The 21,193-nt window shown below is 33.7% G+C and overlaps 1 protein-coding gene across 1 annotated transcript; it reads right to left on the bottom strand.

The window, feature by feature from the left end:
• Positions 1 to 1,245: 1,245 nt before the first annotated feature.
• LOC148203568 (uncharacterized) lies at positions 1,246 to 3,093 on the bottom strand. Its single transcript, XM_088107655.1, has one exon. The coding sequence runs from the start codon at positions 3,091 to 3,093 to the stop codon at positions 1,246 to 1,248; it is 1,848 nt and encodes a 615-aa protein (XP_087963781.1).
• Positions 3,094 to 21,193: the final 18,100 nt, after the last annotated feature.

Below are 21,193 nucleotides of genomic sequence, written 5' to 3'. Positions count from 1 at the left end.
AGCTCGCACCCTGTGAATGTGCCTGTGATGCTTATTATTTTCGGGAGGGATTTTGAAAGTTAAGAACGACCTTATGAAAGAGACGAAAAAAAAAAATTTATTGAATAATATAATATTGTCAATTCCACCTTACAAGCATTCCCTATCATGGAATCATTAGAAAATTTTTACTGCGCCAGAATTAACTGGCAAAGGTAACCCCTCTCCATCCTTTCTGGTGAGAATAAGTGCACCACCACCAAAAGTCTTCTTTACTACATACGGACCTTCATAATTTGCAGTCCACTTGCCCCTATGATCCTTTAGTATTGGCAAAATCTTTTTTAGGACCAATTCACCTTCTTGGAATTCCCTTTGCTGGTATAGTTTCCCATGGCATGTTGTGGTCAATCTTTTTTCAATGAGATTGAGCTGATCAAACCGATTTTGAACTCCATCTGCTTCTTCTAACTGGTTTCCACTAACACTTGTAGGGATGAGATTTCTACCTCAAAGTGTAGTACTGCTTCGATTCCATATGCCCAAGAAAAAGGTATTGCCCCAGTCGATATGCGTACCGATGTGAGGTAACTGAAGGTATATTCCTCTTGATATATTTTTATTAGCGGCCTTGACTATCCCATTCATCTTTGGACGACGATGGGAAGTTTGATTGTTCAGGTTTGCGGCAATGAGAAATTGTCTTTAAAGTATGATAGTCGACATGAATTTGCTCATTATAGTCCTTCTTCAACACGATACTTGCCACCTTTTGGGAGTATCTTGCCCCAGCTAGAAATCTCACATCGAACTGCTTTTTGTACTACATCTTTGATTCTGAAGACACTCATGTTGAACTCTTTCTTCGTGCTAGTGTCGACTTTTACCTTTTTTTCTCTCGCTTTCTTCTCTTACACTAAAGACTTCAACCTTTACTTGATGGAGTTTTATTTCTTTAGAATCTTGCTTCACAAATATCATTAACTCTGGAGAGGGTTCCGGGTCAGTCATAATCATCTTCCATGTTATTGATAGGGTGCTTAAAATTAGGAAAAACATTATTGTCATATCCATGTTATTCGATTTAAAAAATATTTAAGACACGAGATGATGATAAAAAACGAAACAAACATGATTTAATGTTAAACCAAATGCAAAAAAAAAAAAAAAAAATCAACCCTAAAATAGGAACCCCAAGGCTCCGGGCAAAGCAGTGAGGTTAATTAAAAAATGATTACATTTCAATAAGCATCACAGGCAAATTCTTTATCCTTCAGGTCTTTGGTTTGCAAATACATCTTCTTCTTTATCCTTGTGGTATACTTGTAGGAAATTTCTGTCGATCAAATCTTGGAGAATGAGTCTAAACTTGGTACACTCATTAATGGAATGCTCGGATCCTAGATGTACTCCACATGCCTTCTCAAGGTCACCTTTGCTCCTGAGCAAACCCAGTTTTACCAATTTATCAAGAATGATCTCTTTGGAGCTTTGAATTTCACTTACATTCCTTACTAGTTTGTGTCGTCCAACCTCGATGGCATTGGTTGAGGCGTTTCCATGCTCGGCAAGGGGGTTGACCTCAATTCTAGGTTTGTCTTCCTGGAACTTCAACCATCCTGCATCAATTAGCGATTGTACTTTGAACTTAAGACCCATGCACCTTTCAGTCGAATGGCCAATGCTTCCCCCATGAAAATTGCATCTTGTATTTGGATCATAATTATGAGGGTATGGAGGTTGTAAAGGTTTCATGGGACGAATACTGGCCATGCCTTTCTTTAAGAGATGAGGTAACAATTCTGTGTATGTCATAGGAATGGGAGTGAAATTCTTCTCTGGTTCTCTCCTAGGATGAGTGTTCTGACCAACATTCTGATCTGGACCTAAACCGGCTCCAGTGCCCCTGGCATTAGCCTGTTGTGGTTGATAATATCCTGGTTGTCGAGGTCTCATTTGGGGACCAGACACTGTATTGTTCACATAAGGAGGATAACTCGGGCTTGGTTGATAGCTATGTGTGGGTGCATGACCTCCCCACATGGGTATTGCTGATGTTGCATGCACTCCCCCTTCTTTCTCTTTCGGAGTGGTGGCTTGAGATATAATTTTCCCACTTTTCAGTCCGATTTCGATTCTTTCGCCTATGATGATGATATCGGCGAAATTGGAAGACACGTTGCCAATCATATGCTCATAAAAAGGTGGTTGTAGTGTGCTTACAAACATTGCAACCATCTCCTTGTCATATAGAGGTGGTTCAACCTGCGTTGCCAGCTCTCTCCATCGTTGTGCGTATTCTTTAAAAGACTCCTCATCTTTCTTTGCCATATGGTGCAATTGTAACCTGTCTGGCGCGACATGCATGTTGTATTTGTATTGTCTTACAAAGGCATCTGCCAAATCTGTCCAAGAATGAATATGAGAGGATTCCAGATGCGTATACCAACTCAACGGTGCTTCAGCCAAACTATCTTGAAAGAAATGAATAAGTAGTTTATCGTCGTATGCGTAGGCAGCCATTTTTCGACAATACATGGTCAAATGGTTCTTAGGGCATGTGTTTCCCTTGTATTTCTCAAATTCTGGCACCTTAAACTTGTGTGGAATGGTCACTCCTGGAGCCAAACTCAACTTTGCCACGTCACCAAACCCGTAACTTTCAAACCCTTCTATGGCTCTCAATCTACCTTCTAGAACTTCGAGTTTATCCTTCGCTCCTTCTACGTTCGCCTGCAAAGCAATATCTTGTGCGACAATTGTGTGGGGAAGCTTGGACGTTTCATTCAGATTTGCCTCAGTTGTATGGATAGGCCCCTGGGTACTAATGGGAAGTACATTGCTGGTTACGGGAAAAGCCAAAGAAGTATGCTCTGCCTCTGAATAATCTCCAATTGGCGGTGTGTAACCTGGTGGTAAACCATATATTGGAAATGTGAATTGTGTGCCCACAGCGTCATGTACTGGAGTGTGAGCATTATCATCAGCCTTTGCAGACGGAGTCTCTCCTGCGGTTTTCATGGCTTTCAACGCTTCTAAAATTTGACCGACTTGATCCTTTAGCTGACTAATATCGGCCTTTATAGTTTCACGTTCCTCTTCCCAATCTTCCATAGCTTTGGAGTTTGCTCGAGTCTTATAAGGATGTCGTGGAAGTTTCGCCGTTGTTTTTTTTTTGTTTTAAACTTTATACTGTTTTTATTAACTTGGATTAGATGAAAACGAAATATGCGAAAATGCAAAAATGATGCATGCTAAAAATAAACGAAAATCACAGAAAAGTTGAAAGTGGTAAGGATTTAAAGGACACTGGATAGCCACGTTGGTGTGTAATATATATGTACCCATGAACGTCAAAGCTGCCCCAGTTTTTAGGCATGGGTTTTGCTCATGATAGGGAACGGGTATGGAAAGGGTTTACTGAAAAAGGATTGCTCCAAATGGTTTGATTTTCTTTTGCATGACTAGTTAGGGAGTTCTCAAATAACACAAACGAGAATAACTTTGGCAAGACAAATATGCTCTAGTATATGGTAGCGTTATTGTTTGTTAGAGTCAATCTCTTTTCTTTTGGGGAAGGCTGGAAAATGAGTGTTTTCAAGCAATGCACACACACATGTCTCAATAGAAAAAGCTACTGTTTATATAAAAACGTATAAATTACTAAAAAATGTAATGATTTCCCTTTCTATGTTTATTTTTTTTTTTTGCGAAATGAAAATGATAAAACTTTTTGAGAAATATTTTTTTATTTTCCTCTTATCACATTCGCTTGTTTTTTTTTCAAGAAATTGAATTTGAAGAAAATTATCAATTGGGCCCAATGGGCTTAAAAAGAAGTTCTTGTTACAATGAAATGAAAATTAAGTTTTCATTTTCATTTTTCCCTTGTGTTTTGAAATTTTGATTTTTTTTAAAAAAACAATTTTTTCTTAAATAACATGCTGTCAACCTGACTTGTTCAAAAACATTTTTTTATTTTTTATTTTTAAGACTCAACATAGGTTAGAAAGAAATGATAATTTTTTTTATGAAGAAATATATCTTCCTATTAAATTATGATCGCCTTATTTTCGAAAATCTTAACTTTAGATAAGTTGCCCCTGTTTTCTTCATTTTTCATTTTTTATTTTTTTATTTTTTGCTAAAAAGATTGCTTGCGATCACTTTGAGACAGTGCCCCTTATAAACTGATTTTTTTTTATGGATAAAAATGGATGATAGAAAAAGATGAAGAAGAAAACTATTTTCACGATTTCATGTTAATAAATGCTTCAAAAAAAAATGAAAGTTTTATTAATTCATTTGACTAAAAAGTGTTTATTTTTCCTTATTAATTTATTCATTAAAGCATGATATTTTTGTTCTTGTTTTTCTTTTAAAATAAAAACAAGACACATTTATTGTTATGTATAAAGAAAATGAAGGAAAATGATAAAAATGTTGCTAATGCATATGATGCATGAAGATCTCTATGCCAAAATAATGATTAAAAGATAACATGTTTTATGTTTTTAAGGCAGGTCCGACGTCCTAAAGTCTAAGCATTGCATATGCAATCTCACAGGGAAAGCTTCCTAAACCTAAAATTGAGGCCACCAGAGCTATGGTCCTTTTCACAGCTTTTCCACAACAGTTGAAATGCAACTAGGTGTGAAATTGCATGTAAAGAGAACAGACACTGGCTGGGGTTCTCACGATAGCCAAACTGGAAATAGTCCAGACGTGACACCGCTACACAACCCCTCTAATTCTATGTTACACTCAGACCCGGGTATAAGGTCTCACTCATGATATGCAAAGTAATAATAATAATAAAAAAAATGAGTTAAATAAATTACAAAAATAAATAAAGACAAACATATATAATAAATAAAGGGAAAAATAAATAAAATAAAGTAAAATAAAAAACCACATCAATTTTGCATATTTAATTAAGAAGGCTTGATTCTCTAGCATCCCCAGTGGAGTCGCCATCTGTCGCAACCGGGATCGCGACGGGACGGCGACCCGAAAAACAAACGGGTTTGAGAAATAGATTTGTGGAGTCGCCACCATAATTTATTATGGAAAAACTATGGAAAACCAAAAAATAAGACACGGTCTGCGAAAAGAGATTTTCAGGTTCGGGAATCGGTTACGCGTAAGGAAGGTGTTAGCACCCTATCGCGCCTGCCCAAAGGCAGTACCTTTAATTAAATGTATAAAGATTGAAGTGGTTTTTTAAATGTTTAATTTTCCCTAAAAAAATAATATAAATAAACTATTGAGAGACAAAAATATATTTTTTGTTTTATGAACCCGACAAGAATTGATCTTGGTCCTACGTACATCCATTTAATGGACAATCAGGGATCACGTAGTTCTTTATCTAGAAAATGGTTTGTGAGTTTGTTAAAAAAAAATATTATAGATTGATTTGGATTTTTGAAAAGTGAACACGAAAAAAGATTTGGTTTAACAAGATTGATATTTTTTTTATTTTAAAGATTTTGTATTTTTTATTTTTAAGAACGGTGGGAAAAAAGGAAAGAAACCGACCATATGTCGACGCGTATCTATACTTCAAAAATCATGATTTTTAAAAGAACGTCATTTGTGTATAAAAAATAAAACCTTTAGAAAAAACCTTCAAATTGCAACAAAAAAGAAAAAAAAGAGGTGTGAAGATGACGTACCTTTTCAGCTTTCAATACTCTCTAATTCTTCCTTGGTAATTTCTGTTGGCAGAGTTCCTCTAGCGTGATAATTTACTTTTCTCTATACTCTCTCGTCCCTTTTCTATCTCCATTATTTCATAGTGTCTCTCTCTCTCTTTTTTTTTCCCCTTTCTCTATGGCAGAGTGCGTATTTATATACACACATTGTAATATTATGAAAATCTTGCCTTAATTGTGAATTAATTGACAGTAAAACAAAACAGGGAAAGAAATTGCATGGTTGCCAGAAAACAAAATAAATAATATTCAAAACATTGATTATCATTATTGTCAGAAAATCATAATTTCCTCTTTAACAGCAACTGATGCAACAAATTATGTTAATATACTATTTTAATTTATTGTTTATAATTATTAGCATAATATTAATTCAAATTTTTACCATATTAAACTAACATTTCAAAAATATTGTAGTAAAGTCATTATTTTATCCCTTTTTACCCACCATTAATTATTATTATCTTATTTTTTTTATTATTTTTAAATATTTACTTACCCGGACGAAATTGGGTGTTGACACTAACAATTAGTGAAAGAAGCAAATATTAATTAAAACCAATTCAAATACATGAGAGTTCACAAGGTTACATCATCCCTCAACAACAAATTGAATTTAGTTCCCCCTTGTCATGGAGAAACTAGATGAAACCCTAAAAACCGAAGAGGAGAGCTTTCGCATCCACTTCTGCCTTTAAAGAGTTGGAAAAAAATCTGAATTTGTGTCAATTTTGTCAAAAGATTCCCCCTCTAAAACGTCCAAGTCCTTATATACAGCTGAATTGGATCATGGGCCAACGTCGCTCACGCTTAGCGCCCCTACTTAGGGTGCCCAAGCGAAACTGCGAGAAAATTAGCGCTCAGTGCCCCTAAAAGGGCGCTCAAGCTTTGTGTGATACATGAAACTGGCGTTCAGCCCTGATTTTTGCCGCTCAGCCCCAGCTTGACTTTTATGCACTACATCTTTTTCTCTTTTTCTACATTCCAACTCCTTGGTACTTTAACTCCTCTTTTAAATCATTCCAATAACCTACAAAATCAAGGGAATTTAGTGATAAAATCATCAAGTATACCTGATAACAATTGAAAAACTGTTATTTTTATACTCAAATTTGACCTTAAAGACAACCTTTATGACTTAGAAACTAGCTTGAAATCATGTTTTTGTTGAAGTTTTGGAAATAAGAGAGTTGAACAGGTTTTATGCTTGATTTCTTTGTTTTTGTAGATTTTAAGATGAATTGAGTGAAAGAAGTAAAGGAGCTAGGACTTGGATTCAGAAAAGGAAGAAAAAGTGCATAAAAGGAAGAAGTCGCAAGTACCGCTCAACGCCATTTACCGCTGAGCGGCACTTTGAAGACCCGCAGTCATCGCTGAGGGGCAAAATTGCAGCTGAGGAGTAGAATAAAAGTCATGCACTTACCGCTGAGCAACATTCTTATGGGCTTGGGCTTACTTTTCTGTAATATTTAGAAGTCTATATAAGGTTTTAGTCTTCCTAGGGTTAGTATCTTTGGCTGCAACGAAGCAAACACACATTTTTTCACCCCTTGGAGGAGGATTTTGGATGCTATAGCTCCTTTCTCACCTTTCTAGGGTTTTATCTTTCACTCTTTCATTGCATTTCATCTAGTTTCACCATGAATATGGTGAACTAAACTTCTTTTGTTGTTGGGGAATCAATGTAATCCTTTTGAAACTCTCGTGTATTGAATTTGTTCTTTAATATATATGCTTTCTTTCATTAATTGTTAGGGTTTTTCTCCTTTGCTTAATGCTTGCATTGTTTAACTCATTCATAGCATGATAATTGATTTTGTCGATATGGACACATACGGAGAAATCTAGATCTGGAGAATCTCTCCCAATAGTAGTATAAACCTAGACATAGGAATATGATGGTTGGTTGCCTTTAAGCTTCTGTGCTTTATAATGCATGAATAATTGCTAGGAGACAAGACATTGTAAACTATTGATTATGATTAGACTTTCTTCGCCGAGACATCAGGTTTAAGGTAATTTAGAGAGTGGCATTAACATTAATGAAGAAAGATGAATTCTTGAATACATGAGAGTGGATAGGATGAAATTGATAAACCCCAACAACATACTCATCATATATTTCAATTCACGTGTTTTGCTTCTTCTTTTCCATTGATCAATACATGCATTCATATTTACATTTCAGTAATTTGCATTAAAAATCTCAAGGAATTGTTTTTACAAGACTTAGATAATCAATAAATCACACAATTGTCTAGGTCGTGAGTCCTTTGGGAGAACGATACTTGGTCTTACCAGTTTTATTACTTGATATGATTCGGTTACACTTGCCGAGGGTTAAACAATACCCTCTACTCACTTATTCATAAAACTATACTAAAAGCATGAGTTCAAGCAAGCCTTTAAGTCAAAAAGGGTTGGTTTAATATCAAAATTGAATAAGAGATAATGGTATTTTCAACTGTTATCACCAGGCACCCTCCCAATCAACCTTAACGCAAAGTTTATCTCAAACAATGCGTCAAGGTTGATTGGAAGGGTGACTGGATGTAGGCATTAAGGCCGAACCAGGATAAAAATTGTGTTTGTTTTTCTCTCCTTTATCTCTTTACATTTGCATTTACTATTTCATTACACACATATTTGCTTACTGCACAAGAAAGATTTCAAGAACATTATACTTTGCGAAAAATATTTAAAAGGTGCAAGTTTTTATAAAAACACCAATTCACCACCCCTCTTAGTGTTGAGAAACAAGCCTCATTATTTCTAACACTCGTGATAATCGTATGGCAGGTCATAATCGATTACTGATAATTGATTATCATTAATTGATAATCGATAATTCTAAGTAAAAATGAGGTTTTTTTATTTCAAACGAATTTTAAAGCAAACTAAAAACACACAATACATGGAATCAACTTCCTATACATAAGACTATGAAATTACAAAAGTTTTAACATAAAAACAAGTCTTCATGAAGATCTTCTTGCAATAAGAGAACTTAAGACTTGACTTTGAGATATCATCAAAACTTGTAAGATTCATCTTTGTGCTAACAACCTTCCTTATGCATAATCGACTCCCAAACCCAAAATTCAATTGTCATAGACCATGTCTTATTTTATGGTTTTCCATAGTTTTTCTAGAATAAACTCTGGTGGTGACTTTAAAACCTCTTTTTAAAATCGTTCCTTTTTTGTTTGCCACCCCGTTGTGATTTCAGTTATGACAAGTTGCAATCGTATTTTGAAGCCACTCATTCTAATTTGATGGACTGCAACCTAGTGCCAACTTTGGATGCTTTCTTGAGTGAACTTCTTTGCAAGGAACAATGTATAACAACTCACACAACCATGGAACATAACACCAGTTCTACTCCTCCTATTAATGTGGCCTATGTAGCACAATGAAAGAATAAAACTAGAGATATGTGATATGTCCAATGCTACAGGTGCAAAGGATTTAGTCATATTGTGAAGGCTTGCACACAAAAGTTCTATAACTATTGCAAATAGCAAGGGCATATCATTACAACTTGTCCAATTCATCCTGAAAAGTAGCAAGGAACTGCTTATCATGCCTTTGTTGGTGCTTTGAGTTCTACTGCATTGCCTAGCCCATCTTCTATTCCTACACCTCATGCAAACATACTTCAAAAGTGGTACAACATATGGTTATGCCTGCTTTTTTTGCCTTTAGTCTTTCAAGTAACACTCACGTTTCTTCTCAACCTTGGTACCTTGATTTTATAACATCTAATCATATGAAAAATTCTTCTATGTCTTTCCGCTATGCTTATCTTTTTCCACATATTGTCATATTCTTTCTCTATCCATGAAACAAGTAGCTGGTAAATTAAAATTGGAATTAGCACAATTCGCAGAATTAGAAGCTTTTGCACAATTCGCTTCTGATCTAGATAAAGCTACTCAAAATCAATTAGCAAGAGGTCAACGATTGCGCGAGTTGCTTAAAAAACCTCAATCAAATTCTCTTACTATGGTATAAATGATACGTAGTTGAATAAAATGTGGAATAATCTTTTAGGAAATCCAAATTTTCATGTACCTAGTACCCAGTTTAAATTGGTTCCTTAGTAAATAAAAATCCATGATTGTACTACATGTAAACTTGGTAAAAGAAAACCTTTACCATTTCCCCATAATGTATCACATGCAAAATTAATAATGATATCATTGACACAATCAAATTAATACTAATAAACTATAACAACTTCAGTATTGCTAAGATAGTAGCCAACAAAATAGAAAGGGTAAATTCTACCCCAAGTTGTCTCGCAACAAACACAAAATTGATTTTGAACAAATTAATTCTTATAAAAACTATACAAAAGGGTTAGTAAAATAATAAAGAAGATAAAGATAAAGAGAAGATTAAAGAACGAAGTAACAAAAAGATAGAAAGAAAGAAATTTATAAAGAGATTTAAAAAGATAAAAACACAATGATAAAGAAAATAGGTTGATTTCACTACTTTTTCAAAATATGATTCATCATTGGTTATCTAAAAATTATTGTTGAATTAATTATTATCTTAGATTTTCAAATTAATCAATGAAATTCTCAATTAATTTATTGGTGTTCTCATTCTTAACAAAAGTATATTCTCAATTGAAAACAAGAACTTTGTAGATTAATCATAATAAATGTAACCAAAGTACATTCTTAGTCAAATATTACTATGTTTAATCATGTTTATTCTTTTACCTCTTATACCACATAAAAAGCTAATTAACCAAAGTACTTTCATGATTAATTCTTGTTAAAGTTTTTACCACTAATCAATGTACATTCTCAATTATTGGCAAAAACCCATTCAATCATATGAAAGTTTCTAACTTTAATCAAAGTAAATTCTTAATTAAAATAAAAAACCCTTGGACTCATATGATTGATATGTTATGTAGATTTGACACCACACTAAATTACTATAATGTAAAAATCATTACTTTTACTTGATTAAGAAGTAAAAGACATAGATAAAAATAAATCACAACAAGAATAAAAACAAACAAATTTATTCATCTAACCTTAGAATCCAGTTAAGAAATTACAACACAATCAACCCAGAGGCTTAACATTTCATGTAATGTTGAAAAAACATGAAAATAGAAGAAGAGACGATGCAGAACATGATAAAAGAGAGGGAGGACGAAATAACATGTTTTTGTATCTCATGCTAAATAAACCCAATTATAACAAGTCTTAATTTAAATATTCTATTAAAGTAAAAAACACAATTAAGAATCCAATATTAAAGGCTAAAGGAGGGAATAAATATGCATTAATCACAAATCATTATTTTTACATTATTCATAGTGATGTTTGGCAGATTTATCATGTTCTTTCTCATACAAGTTATAAGTATTTTGTTACATTCATAGATGACTACAATAGATTTATTTGGGTGTATTTTCTTCGGTCTAAGACACAATTTTTCTCTATTTTTCAATTTTATCTCATTTCTTAAGACTCAATTCTCTACTCACATAAAATCTTAAGATCAAACTCCATAAGAGAATATATGTCTAATGCTTTTCATAGTTTTCTTCAAAATGAGGGGATTATATCTTAACGTTCTTGTCCTTCCACACCATAACAAAATGGTGTTGCTAAAAGAAACAACCATCACCTTCTTCATGTTGTATGCACTCTTCTGCTTGAATTTCGCATCTTGTATGAAAGATGTTCTCTCTTTCGGAAATGTGTTCAGCACTTGGTTGGTTGCTAAGTACCATTTTCACCATGAGAAGGTTCCCATCACAATGATAAGCGTCCTCTCCACTTAACTCTTTTACATGTTCATTTTCACTCTCACTATACTTTGACTCTTCTTTACAACTATAGAAATCAATTCCCCTCATGATAATTTTCCTCTTGGTAGGGCATTGAGAAACTATGTGTCATGTTCTTAGACACTTAAAACACTTGATGTCACTAATGCAAGTGTGTGTTGAGGCTATTTGCTTACCCTTCTCAGGAATGTTGGTTGAAGGTTTAACTGGCTCTTCTCTTTTTAAACTTTTCTTGTCATAAGTGGAGGGAACTTGAGATTTCATTGAAGATTTTCTCAAATTTTGTTGTTCTACATCAATACACATTTGAACCAAATTATTTAAATCTCGATAAGGTAGAAGTTCCACTCTATCTCTTATGGCAAGTTCATTTTTTTTTATCTAGGAAGAAGGGGTTCTATTCTTTGCCTTCTAGAAGAAGAAGGTTGATGATAGTGATCTCCTAATCTCACGCTCTCCTTATCAAATTGTGACTCCCCACTCCTACTCTCCCTTGATTTTTCTTTCTTTTGGAGTTCTCTTATTTTAGCAATCTTAGGTCATCTTGGAGGATAACAATTTGTAACTCCTTATCAATCTTATCTTTCCTTCTCATTTACTCTTCCTCCATTCTCCAAAGGTTAAGTTCCTTAAGTTGTTTTGAAATGTCTTTGAGGGTTACAGGCTCCTCATAGTCACTTATCATTGGAGAATGACGCCTAGACATCTTTTGATTTCCCAAATTTTCTTAACTCAAAAGGGTTGTAATACTTCACCAAACGACAAGTCCCAAGTAAGAGAGGTGAGCCAAGAGGCTACTTAAGTATCAAGTCTTGCCTAGCAAAGTTATCTTAGGCAACTGATTTTATCCCTTATAAATCAAAATCACCTTTGAATCTAAAATGTGTGACTCAAATGAAGATAAACACAATCAAAGAACAAAAGTAAAATAACTAGACAGTCAAATTTGAACCCCTAATGTGATACGACTTAGAGTTTAATCTATTTTAGCCTAGATCACTCTAACACGTAAACAAGACACAAGCACGATTGAATCTCCTACGATGAGGCTTGAAACTTTGGTTTCAAGACACATTCACCGTCTAAGGTCTAATTTTAAATTTGCAAGTTACAAAAAAATGGTCTAAGTGAAGGAAGAACACCAAGGATTCTTTCAAGCCCTTGACTTGAAAAAGGCCTTGTTACACCAAAATTAAACAAAACAAAAAGTAAGCAGAAGCAAATTTCAAAGATGGAAACTTTCTCTCTTGGTCAAAGAATGGAAGGCCAACGACAGTCACACAAGTCTCACAATATGCTTTGCCTTTGGTGTTTTAAGCATTCCACTCCCATGGTTGAAACTCTCAAACTTGGACAAATTGTATGTTGCTAGAACGAATTAAATCTTGTAGTGACAACACCTTTAACCCATAAGTCTTCCTCATATTCCACCTCCTAGGATACTACCTTAGTTAGGACAAGCCTTCAAGATAAGTCTACACCACAAAGACTTCACAACACCACACTTTCTAGAAATGATAAACACCAAACAAAATAAAAAAAAAGAATACTGGAAAATAGCCAATTTTGGTGCGTAAATTGAGACTTGAGATGGACAAAAATTGATACAAGCAATAAAGAAAAGGAATTGAGTAACATAATCAGTGAAATGGAACTTAGGAAGGGCTCTAGAATAGATGAATAAAGGAATTAAACAAATCACACAAATAAATGCATAATCAGAAACTAGTAATTACTATTTTCACCTAAATTTTAGCTTTTTAGATTTTTAGTGCAATGGTCAATTTTTCAATGCAGTTTAATGCACATTATAATTAGTGGAAACCTTCCAAGCAAGTCACAATACACTTGTTACTGTTGTTTGAAGTCATATTGAAACATTACATTGGCTTTTTCTCATTTTCATATGTTGAGTTTCTATTTTGTAGATTTGCCTCTTTTTATAACAACCAAACCAAATTTTAGATTTTGATTATGACTTTCTAAAGTAGTAACAATTTCTTAAACATATTATTTCTGCAATATGGAAACAAAGGAACAATTTTAGCAATGACTCAAAGATAATGCAAGAAGTTTAGCAATGAACTAATGCTAAGTAAAATAAGACCCAAACAATTAGACACTTCTACGAAATATAGCTTGGTGAAAATTGCTTAAACAGGTTCTACTGTTGTGTTCACAAATTGCAACCAAGTTATCCTAAGCATTTCATTACTTGTATGGCCTGCATTTGCTACTGACATGCAACTGAATCTGTAAACTAGAATGCACTTGCAATGAACTTAGAAATAAAAACTGATTAACATTCAATTTAGCAATAGATTTGAAATCAAACTCTAACGCTACTTTATCTTGCACTTGAAATCAAACTCTAACATTCAATTTAGCAATAGATCTGCCAACCTAACAAAGGAAAGAGGCTAAAAGAGGGTGAAGAGGACTCAGAGAAAGTAACCCTCGAAGCAAGCAAAGCCTGGAGTGATCTCAATAACACAACATTACTAGAACTCCAAAGTGAAGAATTACAAGGGGTGAGGTGTTGAATTTATAGTTGATTCAGCACCATTGCACGAGATTCACCCATGGCTGATTATGAGTCGTATCAGAAGGATCACAGGACACGTGTACAACGTGTTTTACATCAACCTAACCATGTATACAAAACAAGAAAAACATGCATCATCTAGAAGCATCTGCTGGTGCTAGGTGCCCGTCAGCCTCCGTTGGCCGTTGGTTGGTCCACAAGTCAAATTATGCAGCCTCATCACTAGTAAAAAAAGTGCAATCTAACGCGCCATATACGCTTTGGTTACGCAAAACTCGAAGCATAAAAGACTATATACCTCGGTTACACCTTGACCCGAGGCAGAATGATGATATTGCCTCGGTTAGAAGAAGACCCAAGACCTATAGCTCTGCCCTAAGCACACTTTTTGTCTGACAACTTTTTAAAAAGCCCCTATTGCCTCGGGTTGCCAGACGACCGCTGCCTATACACTCGTATTGCCTTAGGTTGTTAGACGACCGTTCCCTATACACTCGTTTCATCCCTCTGATTTTTTCATTTGCACAGCCCAACAACTTCTTCTTTCTCGTGCTCTCCCTTCTTCCCATTTGTGCTCTCCCATTCTTCCCCTCTGTGCTCTCCCATTCTTCCCCTCTCTCGCTGTTGTAGCCTCCACTGTTGCCTTGCCGCTGCCTCCGTCGCTGCTGCCTCCGCCATTCTTCCCCTCTATATCTTTATCTTCATCCACTGCTCCAGATCCGCTCCAGATTCGCTCCAGATCCGCTCCACAACGTCACCGTCGCTGCCTCCCCGTTGCTGCCTTGCCATCGCGTGCTGAAGACAATGTTGTCGCCGCATTGCCGCCATCGTCGCATGGTCTTCCTGGGTTCTTGCTGCACCGCCATGCCGTGTTGTCTATGTTGCCGCAATCGCTCCCACGATCCTAGTCATCGCAACAGTGGTCCTCCTTGGCTTGGTAAGTGAAATTTTTTTGGATCTTGTTCTTGGTCTTCTTTTTGGATCCAGAGACATTGGAAACACCATTTTCAAATAAAACCCTCCACTGTCAATCTTGTTCTTGGTTTTGTTCTTGATCCAAAGACATTTTTGTTGTTCAATTTTTCAGTGACGGGGACTCTTTGATGGACTTGTGGACCAAAAAGGAGGGGAACACATGCCAGATTCATCAACCACCTTTGACCCTGTTCTGAATTGAACTTCCATTTCCATTCGACAAAGGAAAAGAAATCGTGGGTTTTTGGTCTCTTTGCGGATGAAACATGTTACAAAAATAATGAGGGTTGTGTTTATCCTTGTGTGGTTGGTTTCGAAACGGTGGGAGAGTGTAGCAGGGTATTAATAAAAAAACAAAACCTTATGGAATCAGTTACAATGACTCGAGGCGTAATCCTATCCCTTTACGCCTCAGTTCATAACCGAGGCATAAAACTTACCCCTTTTTACCTCGCCTAGATATGCCTCGGTTGTGAACCGGTGCCTATAAGCAATAATAACCGGTGCCATTTCCTCTTACTGCACTAGTGTGTGTCCTGTAGTAGCCAACCTTCTACTTTTGCTGAGTGGTCCTTTAGTTGCCCACTTACCTTGAGGTATAAGGCTTCTTTGTCCGTGGGTTCTTCATCCTCTAGTTCTTCTTGCATCCTCTTGATCATTCCTCTAGTAAGAGTTTCATGGGTTGACCCTATTCCATCAAGAGGGCTGTAGAATACAAGCAAGCTTTTCTAAAAAAAGAAATCAATTTATATTGTATGCTCTCTTTTACCTTGATATTTTGACATGCAAGCATTTCTAAACAAAGAAATCAGATCATATAATTTGCTTTCTTTGATTAGACAAGTAGTACGAAAGAAAATGTTAAAGGGAGTAAAAGTGGGAGCTAGTGCAATTACAACTATCATTCTCTAGTTTATGAACGATACTCTATTTTGTGTGAGCCAAATGTTCAAAACATTCTAGTGGTGAAGAACATTCTAAGGTTCTTCGAACTAGCTTTGGTTTTGAAGTACTTGAAAAACACTAGAAGAGGGGGTTTGAATAATGTTAATGGAAAAATTATTTTCACAATCCATCAAATATAGTACGTTGATGAGTGCATATTTATGCCCTCATTTAGCCTTTAATATTGGATTTTTAATTGGTTTTCGTACTTTAATAAAATATTTTAATTAGCATTTGTTATAATTTGATTTATTTAGCATGCGATAAAAAAGCATGTTAAAAATAGCTTTTAAGTTGCATAAATGTTCTTTGGATATTTTGACTGTGTTAGTGCAGTTGCAACTATGTTGATCTCATTGAGGTGTGTGTAAATAAATTGGTTAAAGTTTCATGACAACTTAAAGATAAAGCCAAGAATAGCAAATAATCAAGACCACAAGAATTCAATCCAAGCATAGCATAAAAAAAGTGAAGAAATTTGGCTAAGCCAAGAGAAGGGAATAGGCAACAAAAATTGGATCTTGGAGTTTTCTCTATTTTTCTACCAAGAGGGCTTTGATAATTAATAAATGTTTATGATTAAAGATAATTTGGAAAAATATATCTTAAGATATTTTATTTGATATTGTGAAACACTAGTACAAAAACAGCGTATAACGTCACACATTCAACGTCCAACCACTGAATAACCAACGTTAAAGATGAACAGTGACATTTTTGTAAATAAATGTAATTATTAAACGTTGTTTAGAATTGTAATTCGACGTAAAAGGATATAAAACGTCGAATGACTTTTAAATTCGACGTCAAAAGGTTAGTGAATTCAATAAAAATTTGAGCGGGAGATTGAAAATTCATTCACTTTATCTTAGCGCACGATACCCTCTTCTCTTCTCAAACTTTTCTCGAACAAAGTTTGATGACTATCACATGTAATCTTTCTTTCATTTGATACAAATGCATGTTAATTAATTACTTTATGTATAATTTTTGTTTGTTTTAACCAATTATTTTCATGCTCTTGTTCTTCATAGGCGCATTCTCCTTTCTCTCTCACTGTGACGAAATTTTATTCCGACGAACCCACCTTTTCAAGGTTAGTTTTCGTTTTCATTTTGAAGAACTTATTTGTTGAACTTGTTTGTTGTTTTTTTTTGTTGAACATGTTTGTTGTTGTTGTTTATTTGAACTTTTTTGTTTTTTTTTTGTTGAACATGTTTGTTGTTGTTGTTTAGTTGAACTTGTTTGTTATTGTTTGATTGAACTTGTTTGTTGTTAGTTATTATTCTTTGCGATTGATACTACACTACACGTTCATAGTTCATGTTTTATAAAATACTAAAAACTGAAATTTGTTGTTTTTTAGCTTTTCAGGTCTCGTAGAGTTGTAATAAAGGATTACAATTAATTAAAAAAAACAAAAAAATTGATTAACGTCGAATTTTTTAAATTCGACATAAATTTAAACTCTCCTGATATAACGTCGTTCACGAATTCGCTTTCAAAAGCCCAAAATATTCGACGTTGTACGCGATTTTTGTACTAGTGAAATAATTATCTTATTTAACTATATCAATACATATCAAAAGATAATATTTGTCAAATCTTTTTAAATGTAGCAAATATTTTCTTAAATATTTTTAGATCTCCACAAAATTCAAATATATTTTGAAGATATTGGAATATTTAGAAGATAATTGGAGAAGATTACATTATCATAAAGAAGATTACAATAACAGAAAAGTCTGAAACATTTCTATATAAAGAGACTTAGGGAAACACATTAAGGGAGCTTAGGAACCATTTCGGGTGGTTCAAATTTCGCCCCCCCCCCCCCCCCCCCCTCTCTTCTCTCATGTTCTCTACCCTCTCTTCTTATATTTTCATGTTATTTGAGTATTCCATGGAGTGCAAAGCCTCTAAGGTTGATTATGTTGTAATTTCTTAACTGGATTATGAGGTTAAATGAATAAATTTTGTTTGTTCTTTTGATTCTTGTTATGATTTACTTTTATCTATGTCTTTTGCTGCTTAATCAAGTAAAAGTAATGATTTTTACATTATAGCAAGTCAGCATGATGTTAAATCTACATAACATACCAATCATATGAGTCCAAGGGTTTTTAATTGAGAATCTACTTTACTTAAAGTTAGAAACTTTCATATCATTGAATGAGTTTTTGTCAATATTTGAGAATGAACTTTGATTATTGGTAAAAACTTTAACAAGAATTAATCAAAAATGTACTTTAGTTAATTTTTTTACTTTATATAAAAGGTAAAATAATAGACATGATTAGGCATAATAATATTTAATTGAGAATGTGCTTTGGTTAAATTTACTATGATTAATCTACAAAGTTCATACTTTTAATTGAGAATGTACTTTGGTTAAGAGTGAGACTGCCAACAAATTAATTGAGAATTTACATTGATTAATTTGAAAATCTAGGATAGTAATTAATTAAACAATAATCTTTAGATAACCAATGATGAATCCTATTTTGAAAAAGCAGTGAAATCAACCTATTTTCTTTATCATTGCTTTTTTATCTTTTAAATCTTTTTATAAATTTATTTCTTTCTATCTTTTGTTATTTGGATCTTTAATCTTTTATTTTCTATTATTACTTCTATTATTTTATTTGACTAGCCTCTTTTGAATAGTTTTTATAAGAACTAATTTGTTAGAAATCAATTTCGTGTTCATTGGGAGACGACTTAGGGTTGAATTTACCCTTTCTGTTTTGTTGGCTACTATCTTAGCAATACTGAAGTTGTTATAGCTTAATAGTATTAATTTTATTGCGTCAATGATGAGTGCATATTTATGCCCACATTTATGCTTTAAAGTTCAAATTTTTGATGGGATAATTGTGCTTAAATGGTTGATTTTAAGTGAATTTGTGATGATTGGAATTGTTGGGTTTGGGAAATAAAGAGACGTAAAAAGTGAGTTTTAGTGCATAAATTATTCTTGGATGTTCTAATGTTCTAATTTTTATTGGTCCAAATGGCAATTCAAGGCCCAAAATCAGATTTTATTTAGAAAATTCAGAAGGGGTTAAAGTGCAGATGGAGGAAATTTCAGGGTATTTGTGCAATTTTGGAAAGTCAGAAAATCTAAAAGATAAAATTCAATTGTTGAATTTAATTTGGGAATATCAACAGAAAATATCTTTCAAATAATTTTATCATTATCTAAATCTTTTAGTTATTTGGAAGATATAGGATATAAGAGAATTGAGTTAATATCTATCAAATATTCTTTAAAACTGATTTAATCTAATGAATATTTGAAAGATATAATATATCAACAGAAATATCTTCCAACAAACTATTCAGAATCCAAGCCCAATCAAGCCTATATAAAGAGACCCAAGGGAGGCAGAAAGAGGGGACTTCACTTAATTCATTCTCTCATACTCCTCTCACTTTTCTTTCATCTTGTATTCAACTCCATTCATGGAGAGCTAAGCATCTAGGGCTATTCTGCTGTAATTCCATTATGGATTCTGAGGTTAGATTGATGTAATACGATTGTTTCTTTTGATTATTGATTTAAGTTGTTCTTTCTCTATGTCTTTCATCTCTCTATCTTGTTAAAAGCAAAGATTTTTGCATCATAATGTGTTTGAATCTATATGCATATTGATTATATGAGTTCTTGGGTTTCTAGGTTTAATTGAGAATTTACTTTGATTTAATTTAGGAACTTTCATATGATTAAATGGTTTTTACTATCAATTGAGAATGTACTTTGGTTGATTAGTAATAATTTCAACTATAATCAATTGAGAATTTACTTTGATTGATTAGCTTTTAATTTGGTTAGGAGATTTAAGAATAGACATGATTAAACACAATAAAATTTGATTGAGAATGTACTTTGGTTGAATTTATTGTGAATAATCTAGAAAGGTTTTGCATTTGATTGAGAATTTACTTTGGTTAAATGCATGATCGCCCTCAAATTAATTAAGAATGTACTTTAATTAATTTGAAACTTAAACAATAATCAATTGAACAATTATCCGTGAATAACCGATGATGAATCTATCTTGGAAAAGCAGTGGAATTAGCCTATTTCATCGTAACTGTTTTTAAGTTTCTTATTTGTTCTTTAAACATTCTTAAACCATTACTTTTATTCATAAGCATTGCATTCATAAGAATCAGATATTCGAAAGCAATTCTGTGTTCGTTGGGAGACGACTCAGGGTTACTTTAACCCTATCTACTTTATTGAATACTACTTGGCAATACTGAAGTTGCCTTGAAAAGTAGTATTAATTTGATAGATTCAACGACAGCCTATCAGTCAACAACAATGTATCACACATTTTTCGAGTTTTGGATTTATCAAATAAGTGCTTAGACGCCCAATTTAATAAATGATCTTAAAATATAGTTTCTTTTAACGTGTTATTCAGAATGTACACTACATTGTTTGTAAGAACTTCCTTAGTTGAATAATAAATGTTTAGTGCGAAATGTTCTTATATGTAGAAATAAATATGCAGTTGCAAGTTTTATAAGAGAAGCTTTTAGACAAGAGAAAAATTATAAATGCATAAATATTTTTATACTAGTTCACTCCAATTGAACTACGTCTAATCTCCTCTGTAGAGGGTTCCACTATAATCTTCAAAAATATTACAATTGAGTATTTGCCTAACTCATGGTCTTCAGTTAGCGAATAACTTTCTGTTACCCTAGATTGGATGAGTATTCTCACCACTTTTGGTCTTCTTAGTCAGCGAATAACCCCTTGTTACTCTAGACTAGATGAGTATACTAGATGAATATTTGCACACCACTCCTGGTACTAAGCAACCTTGCTTAGATTTCCTTAACTCAACTAAGTTCAAAAAGTGTTTCAATTCTCTTTAGAATTGCAATGAACGATTGCTTACAAGTCGTTCAGACTATTACTCTCGCAGAGAGGATGTGATTACAATACAATGCAGTCTAAACACCGCAAGTGTTTCTCTCTTTTCTTTTTTTCTCTTTCTTACAATCAGTAATCAAGTAATCAAATATTAAACTGAAGCTCAAGAGTATTGCTTTTCTTCTTTTCTCTTGTTCTTTTTTTCAACTCATATATTATCTCTTTTTATGCTTTTCTTTTGAATGTTTTTCAAAAGATGAATATTTTCGTTGTATGTTATCCTCTTGATTCTTCATCTGAATGATATTCTATTTAAAGGC

Source organism: Vigna umbellata, chromosome 2, assembly GCF_029865625.1.
Source record: "Vigna umbellata cultivar VRB3 chromosome 2, Vumbellata_1.0, whole genome shotgun sequence".
Lineage (NCBI taxonomy): Eukaryota > Viridiplantae > Streptophyta > Magnoliopsida > Fabales > Fabaceae > Vigna > Vigna umbellata.
This window is presented reverse-complemented; position numbering and strand designations above follow the sequence as displayed.

What these genes read in the sequence shown, in the direction of transcription:
- LOC148203568 (XM_088107655.1), bottom strand. Translation starts at nt 3,093, where the DNA reads ATGGAAGATTGGGAAGAGGAACGTGAAACTATAAAGGCCGATATTAGT.